At 37.2% G+C, this 25,033-nt stretch overlaps 1 protein-coding gene and 1 pseudogene across 1 annotated transcript; both read right to left on the reverse strand.

Annotated features, from left to right (window-relative positions):
* Positions 1 to 409: 409 nt before the first annotated feature.
* On the reverse strand, positions 410 to 2,798 carry LOC122104688 (annotated as a pseudogene).
* A 15,165-nt stretch (positions 2,799 to 17,963) lies between these two features.
* Positions 17,964 to 19,383, reverse strand: LOC122104964 (olfactory receptor 4C5-like). Its single transcript, XM_042676018.1, has 2 exons — positions 18,433 to 19,383; positions 17,964 to 17,989 (listed from the first exon to the last, which is right to left on the reverse strand). The coding sequence occupies exons 1-2, from the start codon at positions 19,331 to 19,333 to the stop codon at positions 17,964 to 17,966; spliced, it is 927 nt and encodes a 308-aa protein (XP_042531952.1). The 5' UTR covers positions 19,334 to 19,383.
* Positions 19,384 to 25,033: the final 5,650 nt, after the last annotated feature.

The raw sequence follows: 25,033 nt of genomic DNA on the forward strand, positions 1-25,033 counted from the left end.
GACTGAAAATGTCAGTTTTCAAGGCTTAGAGTTCTGAAAATGTTTTATTATTGACAATTGGAGTGATTTAGGTGGAAGGATTCCAGCTACTTGATAGGATAATTGAGAATTCATATCAATTTCTTTTCAGGGGATCATGGTCTTCTATAGCACTCGGGTCAGATAGAGAATTATGAGGTAAGAAAAATGAGAACAGAGACAAATTTTATTGAATGCAAGAGTAAGGTGCCAGGTAAACTGAAAAAAAAAAGCCTCTTAGTAGAGTTGCTATAGGCCTCCAGCTAGGAGTGCAAGCTGCTACATGTAGTTCTGTCTACTGATTTCTTGGTGAGGAGGGCAATGTAGATTATTCAGTGAAAGAGACCAGTAGCTCATGGAGTGATTCTTTTACCTCCTTTCTGGGTGAGTCTCAGCTGTTGGCACAGGCCAACTTCAGCAGAGGCAGTAAGTCACATAAAAAATGGTCAATGACATTGGGGCCACAGAAGGGCAACTTGGCAATACAGATAACCTATATCCCTCCATGAATAAACCTCAATACTCCAGCTACCCCAACCAGGAAAGAGCACATAGGGCAGCTCATGATGGTGGTGTAGTGCAAGGGCTTGCAGATGGCCACATAGCGGTCAAAGGCCATGGCAATGAGCAAGATGATCTCTGCTGCAGCAAAGAAGTGTTCAGCAAAGAGCTGTTTGATGCAGCCATTGAAGGATATGGTGCTCTTCTTAGAAACCAAGCCTACGATCATGTTTGGAATAATGGAAGAAGAGTAGAAAGCATCTATTGGACAAGTAGGCAGGAGAAAAGTACATGGGGCACCCCCAGGCTAGGCTGATGAAGATGGTGATGGAGATGAATGTGGTACCTGCCAGTATGACCAAATAGATGATTGAACACACAGCAAATAAGAGCTTCTGGATCTTGAGTGAGGCCCTGCAGGATAAATTCTGTCACATTGTTCATCCTTTCTATGAATTTCTCTTGTGTGAGTGTATGGTATGGTCCTCCTGAAAATAGAATTGCCCTCAGCTGTGTACCTTGAATTTAATAGTAAAATACTTTTCACCTGTTTATTTCTGGTCTGTAAAATTAATGAGGCCACACTTTTACCTATCTTTGCAGATAATTTTCCTAACAAATAGGGCAATGTCATTCTTTCTGATGGAGGCATAGAATTCCATTGTGTATATATACCACATTTTCTTGATTCATTCATCTACTGAGAGGCATCTGGGTTGGTTCCATATCTTAGCTATGGTAAATAATGCTGCAATAAACATAGTCCTGCTGGTAGCTTTAGTATGGCCTTGTTTGTGATCATTTGGGTAAATGCCCAAAAGTGGGGTTGTTGGGTCATTGGGGAGCTCTATGTGGAGCCTTTTTTTATTGTGAAAATACTGTTCAGAGGGTTACAATTACATGGGCAAGATAATGAGTACATTTCTTATCAAGCATTGTAACCTCCTCCTTTGTTTCTCCTTCCCATCTATGTGGAGTATTTTGAGGAACCTCTGTACTACTTTCCAAAGTGGTTGAACAAGTTTACACTCCCACCAACAATGCAGTAGGGTTCCCTTCTGTCCACATCCCCTCCAGCATCTGTTTTTATTAGAGTTCTTGATTATAGCCATTCTAACTGGGGTGAGGTGGTATCTCAATGTTGTTTTGATTTGCATTTCTTTTATGGCTAGGGAGGTTGAGCATTTCTTCATGTGTCTATTGGCCATCCTTCTTTCCTCTTCAGAGAAGTTTCTCTTTTAGTCTTTAGCCCACTTATTTATTGGGCAGTTGTTTCTTTGAGGATTTGTTGTTGGGGGATTTAATTTTTTGAGTTCCAGGTATATTTTAGATATGAGACCCTTGTCCATTGTATGGCTAGTGAAGATCTTCTCCCAATCCATGGACTTTCTATAGATCTTGCCTTGCAGAGGCTCTGCAATTTCATGCAATCCCATTTGTCCAACCTTTCTTTGATTTGTTGTGTTTCTGGGTCTCTATTAAGAAAATCTGGGCCTGTGCCAAGGAGACCTAGGGTTTCTCCTATTCCATCCTGTAATGTTTTCAGAGTGTCTGTTTTAACTCTGAGGTCTTTGATCCATTTGGAATTGATTCTAGTGCAGGGTGATATATAAAGATCTAGCTTTAGTTTTCTACAAGTAGTTAACCAATTTTGCAGCACCATTTACTGAAGAGGCTGTCTTTCTTCCATTCTAATTTTTTTAGCTCCCTTATCGAAGATGAGGTAGCTATAGGTCTGTATGTTCATTTCTGCGTTTTCAATTCTATTCCATTGTTCCTGAGGTCTGTTCTTGTGCCAGTACCAAGCTGGTATGGCTTTGTAATAGAGTTTGAAATTTGGTATTGATATTCCTCTAGTACTGTTCTTTCTGTTAAGGAACATTTTTGCTATTCGGGGTCTTTTATTATTCCAAATGAAATTTTCGATTCCCTCTTCTATTTCCTTGAAGAATGAGGTTGGAATATTGATAGGTATCACATTGAATTTGTAGAAAACCTTGGGAAGTATTGCCATTTTCACGATGTTGATCCTTCCAACCCAGGAGCATGGGAGGATTTGCCACATTCTAAGTTCTGTTTTGATTTCCTTTTTCAGGTTTTTAAAGTTTTCTTCATAGAGGTCCTTCACTTCTTTGGTTAAGTTAATTCCTAGGCATTTTATTATTTTTTTTGTGGGGCTATTATTAATGGAGTTGCTTTCCTAATTTCAGCCACACTTTTCTCATTGTTGGCATACAGAAAAGCCATTGATTTTTGAGAGTTAATTTTATACTCTGCATTTTGCCAAAGTTTTGAATCAGCTTGAGTAATTTGGGAGTGGAGTCTGTGGGATTCTTTAAAAACAAGATCATGTCATCTGCAAAGAGGGAGAGTTTTATTTCATCTTTCCTTATTTGGATCCCCTTTATGTTTGCATCTTATCTTCTTGCTGTAGCAAGATATTCTAATACTAGATTGAAGAGAAGTGGAGAGAGTGTACATCCTTGTCTCTTTCCTGATTTAAGAGGAAATGGCTTTAGTTTTTCACCATTAAGTATAATGCTGGCTGTAGGTTTGTCACATACAGCCTTTATTGTATTGAGGAATGTTCCCTTGATTCCTAATTTTTCAAGAACCTTCATCATACAGGGGTGGTGGATCTTGTCAAATTCTTTTTCTGCATCTATTTACATAACCAGGTGGTTCTTATCCTTGCTCTTGTTGATGTGATTAATTATATTAATTCATTTGCGTATGTTGAACCAGCTTTGCATCCCTGAAATGAATCCTGTTTGATCGTGGTGTATGATTTTTTGGATGAATTGTGAAGTCGATTGGCCAAAATTTTGTTGAGAAGTTTTGCATCGATGTTCATCAAAGAAATGGGTCTATAGCTCTCTTTCTTTGATGAGTCCCTGCCTAGTTTGGGGATGAAGGTTATGATGGCTTCATAGAATGAGTTCGGTAGTGAACTTTCTCTTTCAATTTCATTGAAGAGTTGGAGGAGTATTGGTGTGAGCTCTGCTTTGAAGGCCTTGTAGAATTCTGCTATAAAACCATCTGGTCCTGAGATTTTCTTAGATGGGAGGTTTCTTATTGCTGTTTCCATTTCAATGCTTGATATGGGCCTGTTAAGATGATTTAACTCATCTTGGTTTAGTTTTGGCATGTTGATATTTGCTAGGAAAACGTCCATTTCTGCCACTTTCTCAAGTATGAGAAGTATTCCCTTATAATGTTCTGAATCTTGGTTGTTTCTGTGGTGCTGTTTCCATTCTTATCTCTGAGTTTATTTATTTGGGTGTGTTCTCTTCTTTTTCTGATAAGATTTGCTAAGGGTTTGTCAATTTTGTTATTTTTTTTGAAGAACCAACTCTTTGTTTTGTTTATTCTTTCTATAGTTTAGTTTGGATTCTAATTCATTTAATTTTAATTATTTCTTTCCATCTACTGGATTGGGTTTATCTTGCTTCTCTTTCTCAAGGAGGTTCAGATGTCTCATTAAATTTTTTCAGATTTCTCCAATTTGTTGATGTAGGAACTCAGAGCTATAAACTTTCCTCTGAGTACTGCCTTAGCTGTGTCCCAGAGGAGCTGGTAATTTGTGGGTTCACTTTTGTTGAATATCATGAACATTTGAATTTCCTTTCTAATCTCTTCCATGACCCACAGTGTGTTGTTCAGCCTTCATGTGATACTGGACTTTCTTTGGTGGCTTTTGGTTTTGAGTTCTAGTTTTATTCTCTTGTGGTTTGAGAGAATGTAAGGTATAAGTTCAATGATTCTGAATTTGGACAAGTTTGCTTTGTGACCTAAAATGTGGTCTATTTTGGAAAATGTTCCATGTGCTGCTGAGAAGAACGTGTATTCTGATGCTGCTGGGTGAAATATTCAGTGAATGTCTTTTAAATCTAGTTGATCTATGCAGTTGTTTAGATCTTTGGTTTCTCTGAGAGTTTTTGCTGAGTTGATCTATCTAGTGGGGAGAGTGGTGTGTTAATGTCCCCAACAATTAATGTCTTTGGATCTATGTGAGATTTGAGAGAAAGTAGTGTTTCTTGGATAAGTTTGGGTGCTCCATTGTTTGGTGAATAGATATTTAGGATTGTAATATGCTCCTGAAGGAGAGATCCCTTAATTAGTATGTAGCGACCTTCTTTATCTCTTCTCACTAATTTTAATTTGAAGACTATTTTATCTGATATTAGGATTGCAACTTGTGCCTGTTTATGGGGGCCATTTGCTTGGTAGATTTTGTTCCTGCCTTTCACACTGAAAATGTGTTTGTTTTTATGGGCAAGGTGTGACTCCTGAAGGCAGCAGATAGAAGGATCTTGTTTTATAATCCAGCTAGACAGTCTATGTCGCTTAATTGGAGAGTTAAGTCCGTTAATGTTAAAAGGAAGGACTGAGATGTATTTGGGAGTTCCTGCCATATTATGCATCTTACCTCACACTCATGCGCTTCCTGTATTGATCTTTGGTTTGCCTCCTCTCACTCCCTATCAAGCTCACACTGAGTCCTTCACAGGTTTTCAATCTTTTCATTCACCATGTTTACCAGTAGTGTTTGTAGAGCATTTTGGGAACTCTCCTCTGGATTATTCATTATTTGTTCTGTCACCTGATTATCATGAGTGGGAGTTGAGATACCCAACTTGCCATTTTTCTTGTGTTTTTCCAGCTTGTTCTGCCCATTTGGTATGAAAGTAATACCAGTTTTGTACTAGAACACTATTTAAGGCAAGCATCAACCCAAATCCTATAATTGCACAGTCAAAAGTCTGCAGGTACAATCTAGTTCAACAGATACAGTCTTTTCAACATCAAACAACTATGTATTCATTTGCTAAGAACAGCAAAGTAGAATTTTGCAAAACAGAAATTTTTAGGTTTACGGAGAAATGTGGGGCAAAATAGTGTTAGAGGGATGTGGAAAGATAAAAGGAGAGTGAAATTAACCAAGTCCTAATCTCAAAGAGGGAAATGGCCTGGACAGAATGTTAGGAGAGAGAGAAGAAAAAACAAAGAAAAAAAGAGGCAAGAAAAAAAATGGAAAAACAAACATTTAAAAGGTGAAACACTTAAAAATTATGCAAGTTTAAAGAAGTAATATTGATAGAAGAATGGGGATAGGATGAGACGAGGGGAAGGATAGAAAGGAGACATGAAAAACTGAAAAATAAAAATACTTAAAATATTGTATAGGTATAAAGAGATAATACTGCTATTGTGGAATTTAAGCCTAAGAGGTTTTGAATTGAGTAATAAATTTCTCGGTTAAGTGTGTGCACAATAGAGGATAAGGTCCAATAATCGATGACGGGTCTATCTGAGGATGAGCAGAACAGCAATTAAGTCATGCAAAAAAAGAATGAAAGAGAAGAAAAAGTGAAAAGAATGAGAAAGAAAAAAAGAAAAAAAAGGACCAAATGGTCAGTAGAGATTAAAAAAAAAGGAACACACACATATAACCTAAAATAAAAGTTATAAGTGGAAGAAAAAAAAAAGATGAATAGAAAACAAGTTTTTTAAAAAATCAAAAATTAAAAAGAAAATACAAAAAAAGAGTTCTTTGATTTTTTGGGGGTAGGGTGGGGTGGATGGGAATATCCTGTATCTCCTTTGTGTTCGTAACAAGTCTCTTGGTGGAGTCTCTGGTCTGCTTGTGGTGTTTGGTTTTCCTGTGGCTTGATTGATTTTTTAAGCCAGTTTGTTTGGGAAGGCAGAAAAAATGTTCTGCTTTACCCAAGGTTTTGTGGTCCTTGCCAAAACTAAACCAAAATGAGTTAAACTATCTTAACAGGCCCATATCAAGCATTGAAATAGAAACAGCAATAAGAGACCTCCCAGCTAAGAAAAGTCCAGGACCAGATGGTTTTACAGCGGAATTTTACAAGGCCTTCAAAGCAGAGCTCACACCAATTCTCCTCCAACTCTTCAATGAAATTGAAAGAGAAAGCTCACTACCGAACACATTCTATGAAGCCATCATAACCCTCATCCCAAAACCAGGCAGGGACTCATCAAAGAAAGAGAACTATAGACCCATTTCTTTGATGAACATTGATGCAAAACTTCTCAACAAAATTTTGGCCAACCGACTTCAACAATTCATCCAAAAAATCATACACCACGATCAAACAGGATTCATTTCAGGGATGCAAAGCTGGTTCAATATACGCAAATCAATTAATATTATTCATCACATCAACAGGAGCAAGAATAAGAACCACATGGTTATCTCAATAGACGCAGAAAAAGCATTCGACAAGATCCAACACCCCTTTATGATGAAGGTTTTGGAAAAATTAGGAATCCATGGAACATTCCTCAGTACAATAAAGGCTGTATATGACAAACCTACAGCCAGCATTATACTCAATGGTGAAAAACTAAAGCCATTTCCTCTTAACTCAGGAACAAGACAAGGATGCCCACTCTCTCCACTTCTCTTCAATCTAGTGTTAGTATGCCTAGCTACAGCAATAAGACAAGATGCAGACATAAAGGGGATCCAAATAGGGAAAGAAGAAATAAAACTCTCCCTCTTTGCAGATGACATGATCTTGTATTTAAAGAATCCCATAGACTCCACTCCCAAATTACTTAAGCTGATTCAAAACTTTGGCAAAGTAGCAGGTTATAAAATTAACCCCCAAAAATCCATGGCTTTTCTGTATGCCAACAATGAGAAAAGTGTGGCTGAAATTAGGAAAGCAACTCCATTTGTAATAGCCCCACAAAAAATAAAATACCTAGGAATTAACTTAACTAAAGAAGTGAAGGACCTCTATGATGAAAACTTTAAAATCTTGAAAAAGGAAATCAACACAGAACTTAAAAAATGGCAAAACCTCCCATGCTCCTGGGTTGGAAGGATTAACATCGTGAAAATGGCAATACTTCCCAAGGCTATCTACAAATTCAACGCAATACCTATCAAAATTCCACCCTCATTCTTCAAGGAAATAGAAGAGGCAATCCAAAAATTCATATGGAACAATAAAAGACCCCGAATAGCAAAAACGCTCCTCAACGGAAAGAACACTGCTGGAGGAATATCAATACCAAATTTCAAACTCTACTATAAAGCCGTAGCAATCAAAACAGCTTGGTATTGGCATAAGAACAGACCTCAGGACCAATGGAATAGAATTGAAAACCCAGAAATGAACCCACAGACCTATAGCCATCTAATCTTCGATAAGGGAGCTAAAACAATAGAATGGAAGACAGACAGCCTCTTCAGTAAATGGTGCTGGCAAAACTGGTTAACTACATGTAGAAAACTAAAGCTAGATCCTTATATATCACCCTGCACCAGAATCAACTCCAAATGGATCAAAGACCTTGAACTCAAAGCAGACACTCTGAAAACATTACAGGATGGAATAGGAGAAACCCTGGGTCTCCTTGGCTCAGGCCGAAATTTTCTGAATAGAGACCCGGAAACACAACAAATCAAAGAAAGGTTGGACAAATGGGATTGCATAAGGTTGCAGAGCTTCTGCAGGGCAAATGACATAGCTAGCAAGATCAATAGAAAGCCCACGGATTGGGAGAAGATCTTTACTAGCCATACAACGGACAAGGGTCTCATATCTAAAATATACTTGGAACTCAAAAAATTAAACCACCCAACAACAAATCCTCAAAGAAACAACAGCCCAATAAATAAGTGGGCAAAAGACTTAAAGAGAAGCTTCCCTGAAGAAGAAAGAAGGATGGCCAATAGACACATGAAGAAATGTTCAACATCCCTAGCCATAAAAGAAATGCAAATCAAAACAACATTGAGATATCACCTCACTCCAGTTAGAACAGCAAAAACCAAGAACTCTAACAACAACAGATGCTGGAGGGGATGTGGACAGAAAGGAACCTTACTTCATTGTTGGTGGGAATGTAAACTTGTTCAACCACTTTGGAAAGCAGTATGGAGGTTCCTCAAAAGACTTCACATAGAACTCCCCTATGACCCCGCAATCCCACTTTTGGGCATTTACCCTAATGTTTACAAAAAAGACCACACTAAAGCTACCAGCACAACTATGTTTATTGCAGCATTATTTACCATAGCTAAGATATGGAACCAACCCAGATGCCCCTCAGTAGATGAATGGATCAAGAAAATGTGGTATATATACACAATGGAATTCTATGCCTCCATCAGAAAGAATGACATTGCCCCATTTGTTAGGAAATGGAAAGGCTAGGAAAAAATTATATTAAGTGAAGTAAGCCAGGCCCAAAGAAACATAGGTCCCATGGTTTCCCTTATTTGCAATATCTAGTATATGTATGAGTCAAGCGGAAAAGGTCAGATAATGTGATGTTAGGAAAACGAACCCTCAAATATGTATTTAAATGTTTTTGTTTCTTTCATGCATGTGTTTCTAACGCATTTATAAGATTATTTCTTTGTTGCTTTGTATGTCCCTCCCCCACAGTGTAACCCCCGCTTTCACTATATTTGATGTCAGTATAACATGTGGAGGAGATGGGGACAAACAAATCATTTAAGGATTCAGGTGGACCTGTTGCAACAATGAGAAGTACAAAATGTCATGTCAAAACCAGCTTTACAATGTCGGTGTGTGTGGGGGGAGGGGGGGTATGATTGGGTGGGGGGGAGGGGGGAGGCTGGGAAGGGAGGTGAAGGGTAAACAAAGGAGGAGTTTGCAATGCTTGGCAAGAAATATATGCATTATCCTGCCCATGTAATTGTAACCCCTCTGTACAGTATGTTCTCAAATAAAATAAAATAAAATTAAAAAAAAAAAAAGAATTTGTGGTCCTCCTCCCAGGCTAGTTCAGTGGGAGCGAGATCTGCTTTGAGTATCACAAAAGAGGAAGATGGCTGTTTCCTCTAGTTTGGAGATGCTAGTTTAGATATGCTGTGATGAGGCTAGGTTCTGGGTAGAGTTGAGGCCTTTCATCAAGCAGTAGCTTTTCCCTGAGGGGCTAGCTTCTGAGACACTCACAGAGCCCAGCCTGGAGCCATTCTCAGGGTTTATGTTTACTTAATTTCAATTGATTGTCTATACTGCTGTAGGGAGTGGTAGCCTCTGGCTCTGTTTACCCAGTGAAGAAAGCCACTCTTCTGGGGGCAGAGCTACCACTGCCTGGGCTGGGTGACTTTCCCCTGGGTGGAGTTGAGCCTGGCAGGTCAAGGCAGGTTCCTGTGACCTGCTAAATGACTCTTGTTTTCTCCCAAGGCCTGAGTTGGAGCTAGCTGCTCAGCAGAGCCTTTGTTATTATCAAAGCTGGAGATCTCCGGTAGTGGGGGAGGAGAGGGGTGGCCTTCCCTCCTCTGCTCCCTGAGAAGGAGTGAGGATGTCAGGGTTCTACTCATGTCGGAGTGTTGGTTCCTGGGTCATCTCTGATCTGCGATCTGCAGGATTAAGATGTCTGCTCCTTGTCAGTTCTTGCTGGTGTTGAGTAGAATCCGCTTGCCTTGCTGCATCCGGCGCCTTTGTCCTGGGCTCTCTGTGTTGTAGGTATGGCAGCTACGGCAGCTGCCCCAGCCGCCATGGCTGCAGCCATGGCTACAGACTAGTGCTCAGATCTGTCTTCTTGCCTGGATTTTCCCTCTCTGGTCAAACTCTCTGTACTGTGATGGCACACTTGGTGTGATTCTCTGGCCTAGAACTGTTCACTGGAACACTAAAACTGCTTTCTATGTGAGAGCTTGTTTAGCCTCCAGCTTCTCCTCAGCCATCTTCCCAGAACTCTGTCAATTACTTTTAATTCATATTTTTTCCCTCCCATGTACATATTATTAAGTATTTTGTTAATCAACTCTTTTTTGAAACTAAATTTTCTACTTTTGCTAAATCTGAACCAGATATGTTCTGTGACCTATAATTTCTTTTCACCATGTAAAGTCATATCATTCTATGGAAAGAGATACAGTTTCAGATAAAACCAACATATATAGGAAGCAAGTGCACTGAGTGCACTGAATGCATGTAGTTATTGTTATAGCTCCTGGTGCATTATTCATTTGCATGTTTACCTGTTTTGTCTGGCTCTACAGGAGCCTTTATTTTATTATTTTTCTTTCTCTACCTTGGGTTGTAAATACAGAAATAGTACACAGTTCCCTGTGGATTTTCACAACACTTTATAAATAAATTTTTCTTGTTAGTTATATTTTGCTTACAAATAGATTATATTCTAGATTAGGTAAAATTCCCATTGCCTTTTAGAAATGGCATAAAGACATGAATGTATTTTGCTTTCAGAAAAATATATTCCTTGAGTTGTTTTTATCCTTGGCTCCTGTAGACAATAACTATGTCATCAATCATTTAAATGAATTAATTTTACAAATTTAATCTTCACAATTGCAGCATAGAAATCATTCAAGAGTGAAAAATTTCAACCATCACATCTAAGCTGTTCTGAGTTAGTGTATATAGTGGCACATTCACATTTACTACAGTCTTGGAACTGATTTTAATAATTTTAACAGCATCTGCTTTAACAAAGCACAGACAATATTTTTACGATATTTTCAACTGATATTGTTTCATTTGTTATTGTGCTCAAATTCATTTTCATGTTAAAATACTAAATTTGAGTCAAAAAATTTCTTTGGGGATTGGAAATGAACAAATCCTGTTATTGGCCTAAAATGTTGGGAAATATATTTCATTTTTACTGACCTGAGACTAATTGGTAGTGGAATTCCTTTTCTTAGATTGAGTGCAGTTGTTGCTTTCTTCCTATTTGAGCATATGCAATAAAGCTTTCAATGACTTCTGTGAACTGTCAGGTAGGGTATTGGTATAGTTATTTTCTGGAATACTCTGCAATTTGGATGTTTCACTTTATTTGATTCCCATTGTCAATTCACTTTTTTGTTGGCTATGGCTTTAGTCTTAATCCATCTTTTTCCATGAGGGTATAAGTGAAATTTCAAAAAAAATTCCTTTGAGTACTTATTCCAAGTTGAAAATAATTGAAGAAGGACAACATATAAACAGGAAAAGTATTAAACAATATTATAGACACTATGAGGAAAATGACTATACAACTTTAAGAGGGGATGGGAGGGAAAAACTGAGAAAGAAATACCCTCATTATCTGACTTATATAACTGTAATCTCTCTGTACATCACCTTTATAATAACAATAAAATGTTATTATTCAAAAATATTCAACAATAGTTTTCAAGTTAAAAAAATAAGTGAATACATTAAATATACTCAGTGTATATCATTTTCTAAATGTGGCAAAATATCTTAAAAGCTCATAAACAATATGCAGGGAATTTCTTTGAATCCTACCTCAAGATCTCCTCTCAACTATATTCCTTCTTTCCACTTAGCTTGCTTCTGGTGTTCCAAGTTAATCTTCCTCTTGTTGGTCCACTATTCTGCATGCCATTTACTCACAGATCCTTTCTTCTTTCAGATTCCTTCTTCCCTGACTCTAGAGAAATATTTAAATATACTTCTGTAGAGTGCAGGGGTTAGCCATTCATTGACCTTGTATTATTCAGAGGAATCATAATTGGCTCAGATAAAATCTTCGCCATGACAACATGAAGGTCGTTGCCTTACTCCCACTGGTTCCCCACAGACATCATTGATGTTTAGTTTTAGAAAAGCAATTGAGGTGGGGTTGTATTTCAGCTGTGGTTTAGGATAAGACTTGAGTAATATAATCTGTAGTGATTACTGTTATTGTATTAGGGTTTAATCTGTGCTTTTGTGTCTATGAATGGTTTTGTTACAAATTTTTTTGTGCTGATTTGCCATTCTACACTGTGTAGATACATTCCAGCATGATTTACATATATGTATATATGTATACATGTATATATGTATACAATTTCATCTGTCCATTTGAAATAAGCTTAATTAGAAGAAATTTAAAGTAACTTCACTCTTCTTCTGTAGGGAATATGTTCTAAGGTTCTTCCTAGCAAATGGGTGGTGTTATAAATATGCTCTCCAAGAACCACTGGAGTCACGGATACACAAAAAAATAAAGAAAGGCCTCAGCAAGGCAAACTGTACTTCTGCAGAAGGGTGCAAAATCAGCCAAAAATCCGCAATGAAACAGGCAGGCTGCTCACCTTTTGTCTCTAATGCATACGCCCTGCCCCTCTGCTCAGATTGGCGGAGCTCAAGTTTACAGTCTGCTTGTGATTGGCTAGTTTGAATGGAATAAGATGTATTTACATAAGGTGACCATTAAAAGATTTTGAGATGAGATTAACAGTAAACAAGTACTCTCAAAATATACCCACACCTTCTGCTTGTAAATTGAACAATCTGAGGTGTATCTTCTGAGGTGTGTTTTATTTACATCTTGGAAAAAAACATTTCATTTCAAAAAATACTTCCTTATCCCAAAACAGTTCTTTCCCTTTCAGTACTTGCTGATACTGTCTTAGCAGGATAATTAACCAGAGAAATACTATCTTAGAAGAATAATAATCAATAGTCAAGCCACCAGGCCAAAGGAGGAACTTTTAAGCAACCCACTTAACTAGTAAAGAAAGTTTTTCTCACACTTGAAAATGTGGGTAGTACCAAATATTTAAATCTCAGAACTTACCAAAACTGTGGACATAGCTTCTATAGTTTGAGATGTGATAACCAAACTAACTGAACTTCTTCACAATATCATGGATAGTTATTTACTTTTGTCATGCAAATTCATCATATATATATATATATATATATATATATATATTTCCTTTTTTAAAATTAAGAACTTACATCCTTTCCCTCTAAGAAAGCACTTTATGGATTCTCTTTGGTAGATGTTATGCTTTTGAGAAATTATTAATTAAAATAAGCATTACTTCAACCCAAACACTAGTTAGCATGAATGTCAAGCTGATCCCTAAGATATTTACTAGGGGACTAGTGGATCAACAGTGTATTGATGCACTGGTCAAAGGAGGAACTTCTCTGTCAGGTGTGCAAGACAGGGGCACACAGCTTTTTATCATATTTCTAGAATAATGTACTCTTTAAAATTTGCAAATTATTTAGTTTTTGGAATTTTGTATTTAATGCTTTCAGAACTTGATTGGCCAGAAATAACTGAGACTGTGCAAAGAGACTACATTTTGGATAAAAGGACAACCCTAATTCTCTTGAAAGGAGAATAATAACTCAGTTAATGTACATATTAAATTATGTTTATCCATCATCCCTTGAGTTTGATTTATAGTAAGAACATTGAATGTAAGATAGGCAATTTTAAACAAAATTTTGAGTGTAGTATGTAATATGATAGTATTAACTCTAGATGCAGTGTCATATAGTACATCTTTAGACTTTATTCACCCTGTATAAGTAAAACTTTTTACCCATTGGCAAGTCAATTCTCCATTGTTCTTTCCCTGCAGACTATAACAATCGCCACTTGATTTGTGAGTCTGAATATTTTACAACCACATCAGTGTAGTAATCCAGTATATGCCCTTCTGGAACTGACTGATTTCACTTAGAATACTGCTTACAAGATTTGTCCATTGTAGTTGCATGTGTCAGGATTTCCTTCTTTTATGATGGAGTAGGTTTGTATAGGCATCCGTACACACATGTGTATGTACCTTGATTATCTCTATTTCTATCTCATTCTCTCTTTCTCTCAAATTTTCTTTATCTAGTCATTTATAAATCGGCATTTAAGTTGTTTCACCAAATAGCTACCATGAGTCATGCAATGACCACACTAAATTAACTTAAAATTTATTTTCTCTGTACTGGGTTTGAATTTAGAGCTTTGTACTTCATAGGTGAGTGCTTTGCCAGTTGGGCAATGCTCCAGCCCTTTTTGCTTTAGTTAATTTATTTTTATTTTTATATTTTATTTTATTGTAAAGATGCTGTACTGAGGGGTTACAGTTACATGAGTAAGGTGATGAGTACTTTTCTTTTTTTTAACAATCATAATAAACATGCTGCAAAGAACATGCAGCATTCTTTTTTTTATTGTGAAAATACCGTACAGACGGGTTACACTTACATGAGCAGGTAATGAGTACATTTCTTATCAAGCATTGTTGCCTCCTCCTTTGTTTCCCCTTCCCATCCCTTCCCATTCCCCTCCTCTCCTCCCCCACTCCCCTGCTTGTCGAACATTGTTACTTCCTCATAGCTACTTTATTTTTAAAGGTAGCTTCTTGAATTTTGGGGGATGAGAGTTTAGGGTAGTCTCAGACATTGATCTTCCTTCCTATGTGTTCCATATAACTGGGATTGCAGGTATGTGTCAAGACCCCAGCTTGTTTGAGCAAGTCTCACTAGCTTTTTGCTATTTTTAGCTGCAGTCCTCTGAATTTTCCCCATGATTACAGATGTGAACCACCATGCTCAGCCCCTTCTCTTAAATTTTGATTGCAAGTTTTTTTTTTTGATACTCAGAAATGGGATATGAACATTGTATGGTGGTTCCATAGTTATGTGTTTGAGGAATCTCCATGGTGTTTCCCATAAAGAATACACCATTCCTACCAAGATCTCCCACAGCCACTAGAGTCACCCAGGCCCCTTAGTCTGAGTCTGTGTGAATTGGCTTGGACCTAGGACAAGCCTAACGTTTGAAGCAATTGTGCTTATCCTAGTAGTGTTGTGGACCTGGAGACCAGGTCAGTAGTGCAGTCCTGGAGCTTTGGGTCATGGGGAACTTCCCAGTGCTGGGCTTGACCAGGGCAGTTCCAGTGCTGTGGTGTAATGCAAAGCCCAACACTCACTCACTTCTCCTTTCCTCAGGCTGAGGGCATCTCTGCACACTGAGACCTGGGGGAGAGTGATGTGGGCAAAAATGGTTATCATTAAGTGGTTTACAAGGGAGCTGCCATTTAACAAAGCAGTTTATGAATATGATATATCTTGATCAATGTCACCCCTTTCAACATTCTCACCCAACCCTCCTCTCCCTCCCCTTCCCTCACTCTTCTTGATTTGTAGGATATACATTGGATTCTTGCTTGTGTTTCCCCCTCTCTTCTCCCTGCATTAGTCTACCCTTTTCCCCTGGGTCCCAAACCCATCCCTTTTGAGTACTGTTCCTGGACTTTTATTTTTCTGAACTTTTATCTTTCTAAGGAATTACACTATTTGAGATCTCCCTTGAATCTACCATGTTTCAGTTAATACATCTGTGTACAGGGCATACCACAATATATTTACTTATAAGTTTGTAAGTTAAATCTAGCTTTCACATATAAGGGAAAATGTGCATCCTTTGTCTCTCTTTGGGCCTGACTTATTTCACATAACAAATTCTTTCCATTTCTTTACAAATGGTATGATATTATTTACAATGAATGAGTAAAATTCATTGTGTTTCTTTCCTGTCCTTTCCAAGAATCTCTTTATTTCTGTGCCAATTCCAGGTGCTATTAGCTCTCACTTGTAGCTCTTGTAAAGGTTTCTTGAGCATAGGTAGTTGTTCAAATTGATGTTTGTGAGTGGGAACAAGTACTAGAAAGGTTTTTTTTTTGTTGTTGTTGGGGGTGAGTAAGGCAATGAATGCCTTTATTTTGTCCAATTAATGTTGATACACATTTTAAAATGAGAGAGAAATGTTGAATTCAAAAGGCTAAATTCAATTGAATTCCATTCATATGCATCAGATATAGAAGTACAGTAACAAACGTCCTGCTGATGAAAGTTCTATTCTTCTATTTTGCTGTTGTTTGATTAGAATTTGGAGATAATTATTGCTAAAGAAGTTTATAGTTGTGTGGAATTGGTAGAAAGTTTAAACATGTAGCTAGAAAGACCTGTTTGCAGTACTGAAAGAATTTCATTGGGAAAATTTGAAGACCTAGTTTACAGTGTAATTCAGAATTTTTATTATCATTTTCCAGTGTATATTTTTAAATTTTTCTTCCATATTGCTGAGGTAAACGGAAAAGATGATAAATAAATTTGTGATTTCTGTCAGATATGTGTGATTCTGTTAGAGCTAATGTATACATCAGATAGTATAACTATTAGATAATGCATTATATCAAGCAGAAAAAGGCTCTTTTAGGACTTGGTTTTATAATGATGACTATCCATTGTAATCTTTTTGAGAATCAAGGTAACTGCAAAAGTGACTGTCCTTACTACTAATAAATCTTCTAAAAGATGAAGATGATACAGAACAAGCTGCATTTTGCCATGGTTTCCAATGAATTCTAAAGTCTCAGTGATTTAACACATACAATTTTATTTCCTGCTCATTGACCACGGGATGGATGGTCCTTGACAGCAGTTCTTCTTCCCATGGATACTCAGTAGCCCAGGTGGTTTGTATAGGGAAAAGAATACCTGAATGCAGCATCTAGCACCTCTCTTAGTAGGTTACTTTTTAAAAGACAAATGAGCTTGGAAATAAGATAGTGTTTATTGATATTTAATGAGCAGTAAATGAGCTGGCAACAATTGAGATACAACTGGCCTTCCCCATGGGATGAATATTAACCTCTGAATAACAATCTGTTTATAGTCTATATTTAATACGACACAGGCATGGTTAAAGAGTAATTTCAGTAACAGTAACAGTCTTTATGAAGTTAGAAGTATACTTAAGATTTTCAAGGCTTTTGTTGTTCCTTGATGTTTCTTTTTCTAGTTTCCAAATATCCTTAAATTTTGTTGTGTTCACATCTCAGTTAATTCTGATCTCATTGTTCTGCACTTCTTCACTCAAATCTGAATGTGAAGATATTTTTGCTCTTATTACTGAGATCAACTACCTTTGGTGCCACCTACCTTTGCCCTATCATCTAAGGAACTGGATGGCCAGTACAAGCCATTTTGATGGTGAAATGACACCTAAGATGGCATTTCAATCAATTAGTTAATTAATTTTGGTAATGGGGTTTGAATTTAGGGCCTTGTGCTTACTAGTTTAGCACTCTGCCATCAAACCACATCTCCAGTCCTGTTTCTGGGTTGTTATTTTGAGACAGGGTCTTGTGAACTTTTCTGTTTGGGATAGATTCTATCCATGATCCTCCCACTCTCAGTCTCCACAAGTAGCTAAGATTACAGATGTGAACCACCAGTGGTCAATTGTAGGATTTCTTTTTTAGACAGGAAAAGATCCCCCCAAAAATTTGTTGTACATGAGAAATCACACCCAATGTTGGACTAAGGCTGTACCTAGAAGAATTTTATATCCTTGAAGAAGCAGAGAGAATAGTTTGTTTATTCAAGGAAGAGGAGCTCTATGTGGAGTCTTTTGAGGAACCTCCATACTATTTTCTAAAGTGGCTGAACAAGTTTACACTTCCACCAACAATGCAGTAGGGTTCCCTTCTGCCCACATCCCCTCCAACATCTGTTGTTATTAGAGTTCTTGTTTATAGCCATTCTAACTGGGGTGAGGTGATAGGGAGAAGAAGGCTGCCCCTGCAGGTACCCAACACAACAGCATTCATTTAAGTCCTGCCTTAAATGACTTGTTTCTCAAAACCCATTCATTTCTGCTTTCTATCTGTTACTCCTAATAAGCCTACCTACATCTCATTAGTTTTCATTTCAACAAAAAACATTTACCTATTAGGCTTTTTAGCTTAAATATTACAATTACTTAGGCTGTTAGCTATATAATCTATACTGAAAACTTGGCAAAAATGTGTTTCAGTGAAAACCTAAATTTACAAAATTTTCATGTATTATGACATTTTATGGCAACTAACAATTAGTTTTTGATCACTCACAAATGATGAGAAGTGTGTAATGGAGGGATCTTGAGCCATCATTTAATCAAGTATTAATTTCTTATTAGAGGAACCACTCAAGATTCTAGAAAACAATGGAAACAAAATATGCTAAAATTCACATATTTTAAATTCAAGACTCCTTTCCATTAGTTGTACTTGGTAAAAACAAATAGATTTTATCTGTCTCTTCTCTAGTCATGTAAAAATTTCCCTTTGGGTCCAGATGTTTCTTTGGCTCCAGAGCTTTCCCATGGCATTTTTCACCTCTGTGTTTCTAAGGGTATAGATTAAAGGGTTTAGCATGGGTGTTACCACAGTATAAAACACAGCCACTGCCTTGTCAATGGGGAAGGTGACCATGGGCCGAAGGTACACAAAGATACAGGGTACAAAGAACAAGATGACCACAGTAACATGGGAGGCACAGGTAGAGAGAGCTTTTCGCTGTTCTTCAGTGCTGTGTGTCTTCAGAGAGCAAAGAATGAGGACATAGGAAGTGATAAGAATAGAAAAAATGAGCATACACATCAGCCCACTGTTGGCAGCAACAAAGAGTCCGAAGATATGAGTATCAATGCAAGAGAGCTTGAGGAGAGGGAAAAGGTCACAGATGAAATGGTCAATGACATTTGGACCACAGAAGGGCAACCAGACCATGAAAAGAATTTGAATCAGAGCATGAACAAGTCCTCCAGCCCAGGCCAGGGACACCAGAATGTTACACACTCGCTTATTCATTTTGATCATGTAATGTAGAGGTTTGCAGATGGCCACGTAGCGGTCATAGGCCATCACGGTCAGCAGAATGATTTCAACTCCTCCAAAGAAATGTTCTGCGAAGAGTTGAGTCATACATCCCCCAAAAGAGATGGTTTTGTTTTCACTGAGTAGGTCAAATATCATTTTGGGAGCCATAGTTGAAGAGCAGCAACTGTCTATGAAGGATAAGAAGGACAGAAAAAAATACATGGGGGAGTCCAGGGTTGGGCTAGAGGTGATGGTTACAACAATAAGCAGGTTGCCGATGAGAGTGAGAAAGTAGATAAGTAAAAATATAACAAATAAGAACTTCTGCATGTCTGGGTTCTGGGTCAGGCCAAGCAGGATAAATTCTGTCACATTGTTCACTTGCTCCATGAATAGGCTTTGACATCTGGATTATTGATTTATCTGTGTATAGCAGCACAAGGATTGAATTCCAGACAGACAAAATTTGGACAGGCACATAATTTCTGTCAGGATCATTTTCTGTGACACTGATGGAAATCCCAAGCAGAAAAATCCAACATGTAAAAGTGTGTCTTATCATTATAGCAAATATACATGCACACACATCCATTGATACACAACAGCATGCTTTCCTTTACCTGTACATGGGTGGATATTCTCCTAATAACTGACAGTTATTATCTGGTTTCTCTTCAGGTCATATAAATCTTTTGCCTTTTACTAATAAATGACAGTTGTATTTTTCCCTTTGAAAACAGTAACAAAAATAGGATGATAGCCAGGCGTCGGTGATTCATGCTTGTAATCCTAGCTACTCAGGAGACTGAGATCTGAGGATTGTGGTTCAAAACCAGCCTGGGCAGGAAAGTCCATGATACTTATCTACAGTTAACTACCAGAAAACTGGAAGTGGTGCTGTGGTTCAAGTGGTAGAGCACTTGCCTTAAGCTGAAGAGCTGAGGGACAGCGCCCAGGCCCAGAGTTCAAGCCCCATGACTGACAAAAAAAAAAGCAAAAAGGCAAAAACAAAAAAATAGAACTATAACCAAACAGATGCTTGAATGCTTGAGACTACACCCTGGATTCTCTTCATTACACATTCACTCACTTAATACCTATGAAGCTTCAGGACAGAAGTTGTTATTATTTTTAATCATTTTCAGGCGACTGAACATGAGGCAAATTTAATTTGAAATTAGGGAAGATGTAGTCCCATTTCATAATCAACTAAACTGAGTAAATGTTTGAGCATGTGGTAAGATACACTTTGGCAGCTAAATTTGTGAGCTGTGTCACAACCAATACAATTACAGTTGCTTGTTTATTGTGATCACGTGGTTCAGGAGTTTGCAGATGCCTAATATCAGGCCATCATAGGCCATCACTGTGATCCTGGTGGTCTCCACTCCCCCAAAGAAATGCTCTGCAAAGAGCAGAGTCATGCAACCCCCCAAGAAAATAGTTTTGTTTTCAATGAGTGAAACAACTATTTTGGGAGTCACGGTGAAAGATTAGACTTGATTTAAAAAGTTTTGAAGCTTTTTAGGTAATTAAAAATATATACATACATATAAGAATCATAATTAAGTATCTCTGGAATACACACATACACATACACAATGATAGTTACAATTAAACATCTCTGGAAGAAGCATATCCCCAAAGCATGAACTAGGCTGTGTGAGGTCATACCACAATCCTTGAAGTTATTTGAAATGTTAAAACTCACTATTTGGAGAACTTCAGTTATGATTAGAAAGGTTATATTTAAACTAAAGAAATGACCATAATTGACTGGATAGTGTGTGTTTTCTGGGGTGAGGGGGAGAGAGAGAGAGAGAGAGAGAGAGAGAGAGAGAGAGAGAGAGAGAGAGAGAGAGAGAGAGAGAGAGAGAGAGAGTCTTCTGGTTATTAGCTATAAGATGTTGGGTACGAAGGAGGAGGCAACAATGCTTGGTAAGAAATGTACTCATTACCTTGCTCATGTAATTGTAACCCCTCTGTATGGTATTTTCTCAATAAAAATTTTTTAAAAGAAGATATTGGGTACTGAACTTGATCTTAGTGCTCTTAAGGCTTTACATACTAAAAGGGGGAAATAAATAATATTGAGGTATTCAAGAATATCATTATTATATCTGTCAAAATTTATGTTCTGAAGGTAAAACATATGGTTCTCCAGATTCTTGATGAAGAAACAAAAATTTTTCCTATCACCATTTTTATCTTTTAAATATTTACTTGCAATATTAACAGAGAAAACAAATGGCATAAGTTTTCAACTTAAGAAATAAAATCTGCTACGTATATTCAGAAGGGTGGTTGAATACAGAAATAAATATGTTAGGCAATAGGAATTTTTTTTTTGTCAGTGGTGGGGCTTGAACTCTGGGCCTGGGCACTGTTCCTCAGCTCTTCAGCTCAAGGCTAGCGCTCTACCACTTGAGCCACAGTGCCACTTCCAGCTTTTTCTGCTTATGTGGTGCTGAGGAATTGAACCCAGGTCCTCATGCATACAAGGCAAGTACTGTACCACTGGGCCACCTTCCCAGCCGGGCAATAGGAAATTTGACTTGACAGATAAATTTAGAAGCTGCTTCTTAGTATTTTAAAAATACAAGCAAAAACTAATGAATACAGACCAATACATTAAGTAGAGTGAGTCTTGCCAAATCACAGAAATATAATTGGTTTTAGAAATATTTAGAAGAATATTAAGCACATTTCATACAAGGTATTTAGTAACTGGATAGGATATTTTCTGAAGTTGTACCTTCTCTTAATACAATTAGCAAAAAGACAAAAGAGGGAAAATCAGCTATTTTAAGCACTATCAATGAAACATAGATCTTTTCAAAACTAGAAAAGCAGATGGGAATATAATCTCTAGATAGGAAAAATATTTTAAGCAAAAACCTACTAGTATATGACACAGGAAAAATGAATTCAACTATAGAGATATAGAAACATAGAAGTCTACAACAAATATGACTTATTTTGGAAATAGATTTTTAGAAATTAAAATGGTCTGGGAGAAAGCAAGGGAAGAGGTGACATTGTCCAAAAGAAAAGTATTCTTTACCTGACTTATGAAACTGTAACCCCTCTGAATATCACCTTTATGATAACAATAAAAACTTTAAAAATTAAAATGTTTCCCATATCTTTATAAAAATAATTCTCATAAACATTAGACATTTATGTTTTATATATTATACAGTCAAAGAAATGTAGTTTAAAAATAAAACAAAACCTTGAAAGCTGGTAATGATTTATTAGAATATAATACCCAGTCTTGGAGTATATGGATTGATATATTTTAAAGTTTAAATATCAAACAAGAACTTTATAACTAGATCTGCATACTTATTATTATATTTCTATTTAATCACTATATGGATGAAATGCATAAGGTTATATTTCACAATATCTTTTTATATAAGTGCAAAAGAACAAGTAATTTGAATTTTAATATGCATTAGAGTTTTGAAATGTCAAATGGACAAATGTCTGATGTCTAATAAATTAATGCTATGGAAGATTCTTCCAATATTTTATAGATGGAAAACAAAATATAAAATAGCTCATATATTATGGTTTAAAATGGTCTAAGATACCATAAAATTGTAGGATATGCATAGAAAAATATTTCCCAAAGAGTATGCTAAAGATTAATAATGCTTGTTTGAATTAAGGAATTAAGGAGAATTTAGGTGTGTTTTCATTTTTATGAACTGGTCTTTTTTTTTTTTTTACAATGTACCATTCATTACTTTTACAGTCAGTAAAATTTTTATCAAAAACTTTTCTTATCAATCCTGAGTTACTTTTTCTTACTTGATTAAGTATGCTGCCATAAGGCAAAAAAAAATCAGTGGCAGGTATGGAGGGGAGGGATAGTAGGGGAAAAACAAAGGAGGGGGGAACAATGCTCTATAGGAAATGTACTTATTACCTTACTCATGTAACTCCTCTGTACAGTATCTTTACAATAAAAAAATAAAAAAAAATTCATGGCAGTAGAAACAGATGCCTAAATCTAAGTTTCCTGTAGTTTTGAGACTAAACTTGTTGAGGACACATATCAATAAGGAAGTCACAGAATGTACCCACCTGTTTGAATGTGTTTTGGAGTAGCAGGCCATTCCATAACAAGTCACCTGGTTCTCAGGGAACAGTTTGTATAGTAGCTGCTGCTCTGCACTGCATGTGTATCCATTTTTACCTTCAGTAGAATATTCAGTTTCTTCAAGTAGTGACTTGAAAAGATGGGTAACAGAGGCCTTCTAAATGAAGCTGAGTTCATGGGCTGGCTTTATTTTGTTTTTTAGAGTCATAGGATCTGCAAATGTGAGACATGGCCATAGCAGCTCGGAAAAAACTTTTTTAAAGGTCAGGTTTCAAGCATCATTAGGCTTCAGAAAGTTGATGTGAAAATAACCCTGAAAATCCTAACTTGTGGAGGACATCTCTCTACAGACCATCTCTCTACTCATTTCTAGTTGAAGTGACCAGTTAAGTGTGATTTTTTTTAAAAAAAGAAGCAACACCCCAATGAACCTGAGATTTTATTTCACTAAAAAAAAACTCAAAATAGTAAACTACATTGAAGCACGCAGAATCAAGGATGTTAAGCTTCATGAAAAACGTAATATATCAAAGTTATTAGGGCAGTAGAATTCTGAAGGCAGATCTGTTAAGGATTTTTCTAAGTAAGTCCAGCCTGAAGATTGCTTCTTGGCTACTTAAATCTCTGGATCAAACATAACTGAAAAGTAAGAACCAAGCAGCATCAGTAGTCTGTGGCTAGTTACTCTTATGTGATCTTCTTGGGTCATGAAACCACAGAATCCATCCTTATCAACATTTTCACATCTGGATTTATGAAGTATTTAATGGATATTATGTAATTAAAAAGGAATTAATTATGTTCTAACCTCTCAGAGGATTAGACTTAGTAGCTTCAGCCAAGATGGCAGTCAAATCAACTTGTCCTGTTCTTTCTCTTGTGACCATGACATCTACCACCAAAGTGTGCGTGTGTGTGTGTGTGTGTGTGTGTGTGTGTGTGTGTGTGTGTGTGTTTGTGTGTAAGGAAAATCAAGTAGGCTAGACTAGGCTGGTTTAGAAGCCTCCCTGTGGCTATGACTAGAGAGTAATTTTAGAGCTCAGACCTGAGGTACAAAACGTTTTAGTCAAGGGAATGTGAGTGCTTGACCCAGTCAGACTCTATAAAACAACTCTAATAACACGTGTCGCACAGAGTTATAGAAAACATTGAGCCAGATAACAGGTGAAATAATAAAACTACTGTTTACCAATGCACTTATAACTGAAATCCATGGGCTAAACAAACTACTCTTAGTGTTAATAATATGAATCATGCTTTTTATGTTTAGAATATGAACTATTTCTTATAAACTTATGTTTGAACACTTTATCACTAGATGGTGGTGCTATTTCGGGAGATTGTGGAAAGTTTAGGAGGTAGGGCATAGCTGGGGGAAATGGGTTATTGGGGGTCAGGGCTGGGAGGGCAGGGGTAGGGAGGTTGTACCTGGGGGGTAATACTTGGCCCTCAGTCCTTGGTTCCCTGTTCTGTTTCCTGTTTGCCATGAGGTGAATAACTAGCTCCTCTGCCACCCATTTCTGTTAACAGAATGTTCTCTGTCCATATGGCAAGGGGCTAAGTACCCATGGACTGAAACTGGGAGCAAGATAAATTTGTTCAACTTGAGGTTGTTTCTGATAGAAATTGCTGGTCACAGTGATGGAAAGTGATGAACACAATCGCCTCCAGCTTTCAAGGGTTAGGAAAACGTTTCCCCAAACCACATTTCTGTGATGGAATTCATTCTCTTGGGGTCCACAGACAGCACACTGTGGTAGAAGATTCTGTTTTGGGGGCATTTGTGGCTATCTATGGAATCACACTGGGTAGGAAATCTGTGCATGATTGTTCTCTTCAGGACCAATTTCCATCTCTAACCCCATGTACTTCTTTTTGGGGCACCTGTCCTTTACTGTTATCTCTTACTCTTCCAGCACTACTCCAAATAGGCTGCATTTCCTCTCAGACCACAAGATCATTTCCTATGCATGATGTTT

Source organism: Dipodomys spectabilis, unplaced genomic scaffold (genome assembly GCF_019054845.1).
Source record: "Dipodomys spectabilis isolate Male_0828 unplaced genomic scaffold, ASM1905484v1 ptg000030l, whole genome shotgun sequence".
Classification (NCBI taxonomy): domain Eukaryota; kingdom Metazoa; phylum Chordata; class Mammalia; order Rodentia; family Heteromyidae; genus Dipodomys; species Dipodomys spectabilis.

Bases quoted from the DNA above. Each gene is read 5' to 3' on its own strand.
- LOC122104964 (XM_042676018.1), bottom strand. From the start codon at position 19,333: ATGGAGCAAGTGAACAATGTGACAGAATTTATCCTGCTTGGCCTGACC. The intron at 17,990-18,432 runs GCCAAAGAAACA...AATGAGATGTAG, and splicing joins TGCCATGGGAAAGCTCTGGA to GTAGGCTTATTAGGAGTAAC.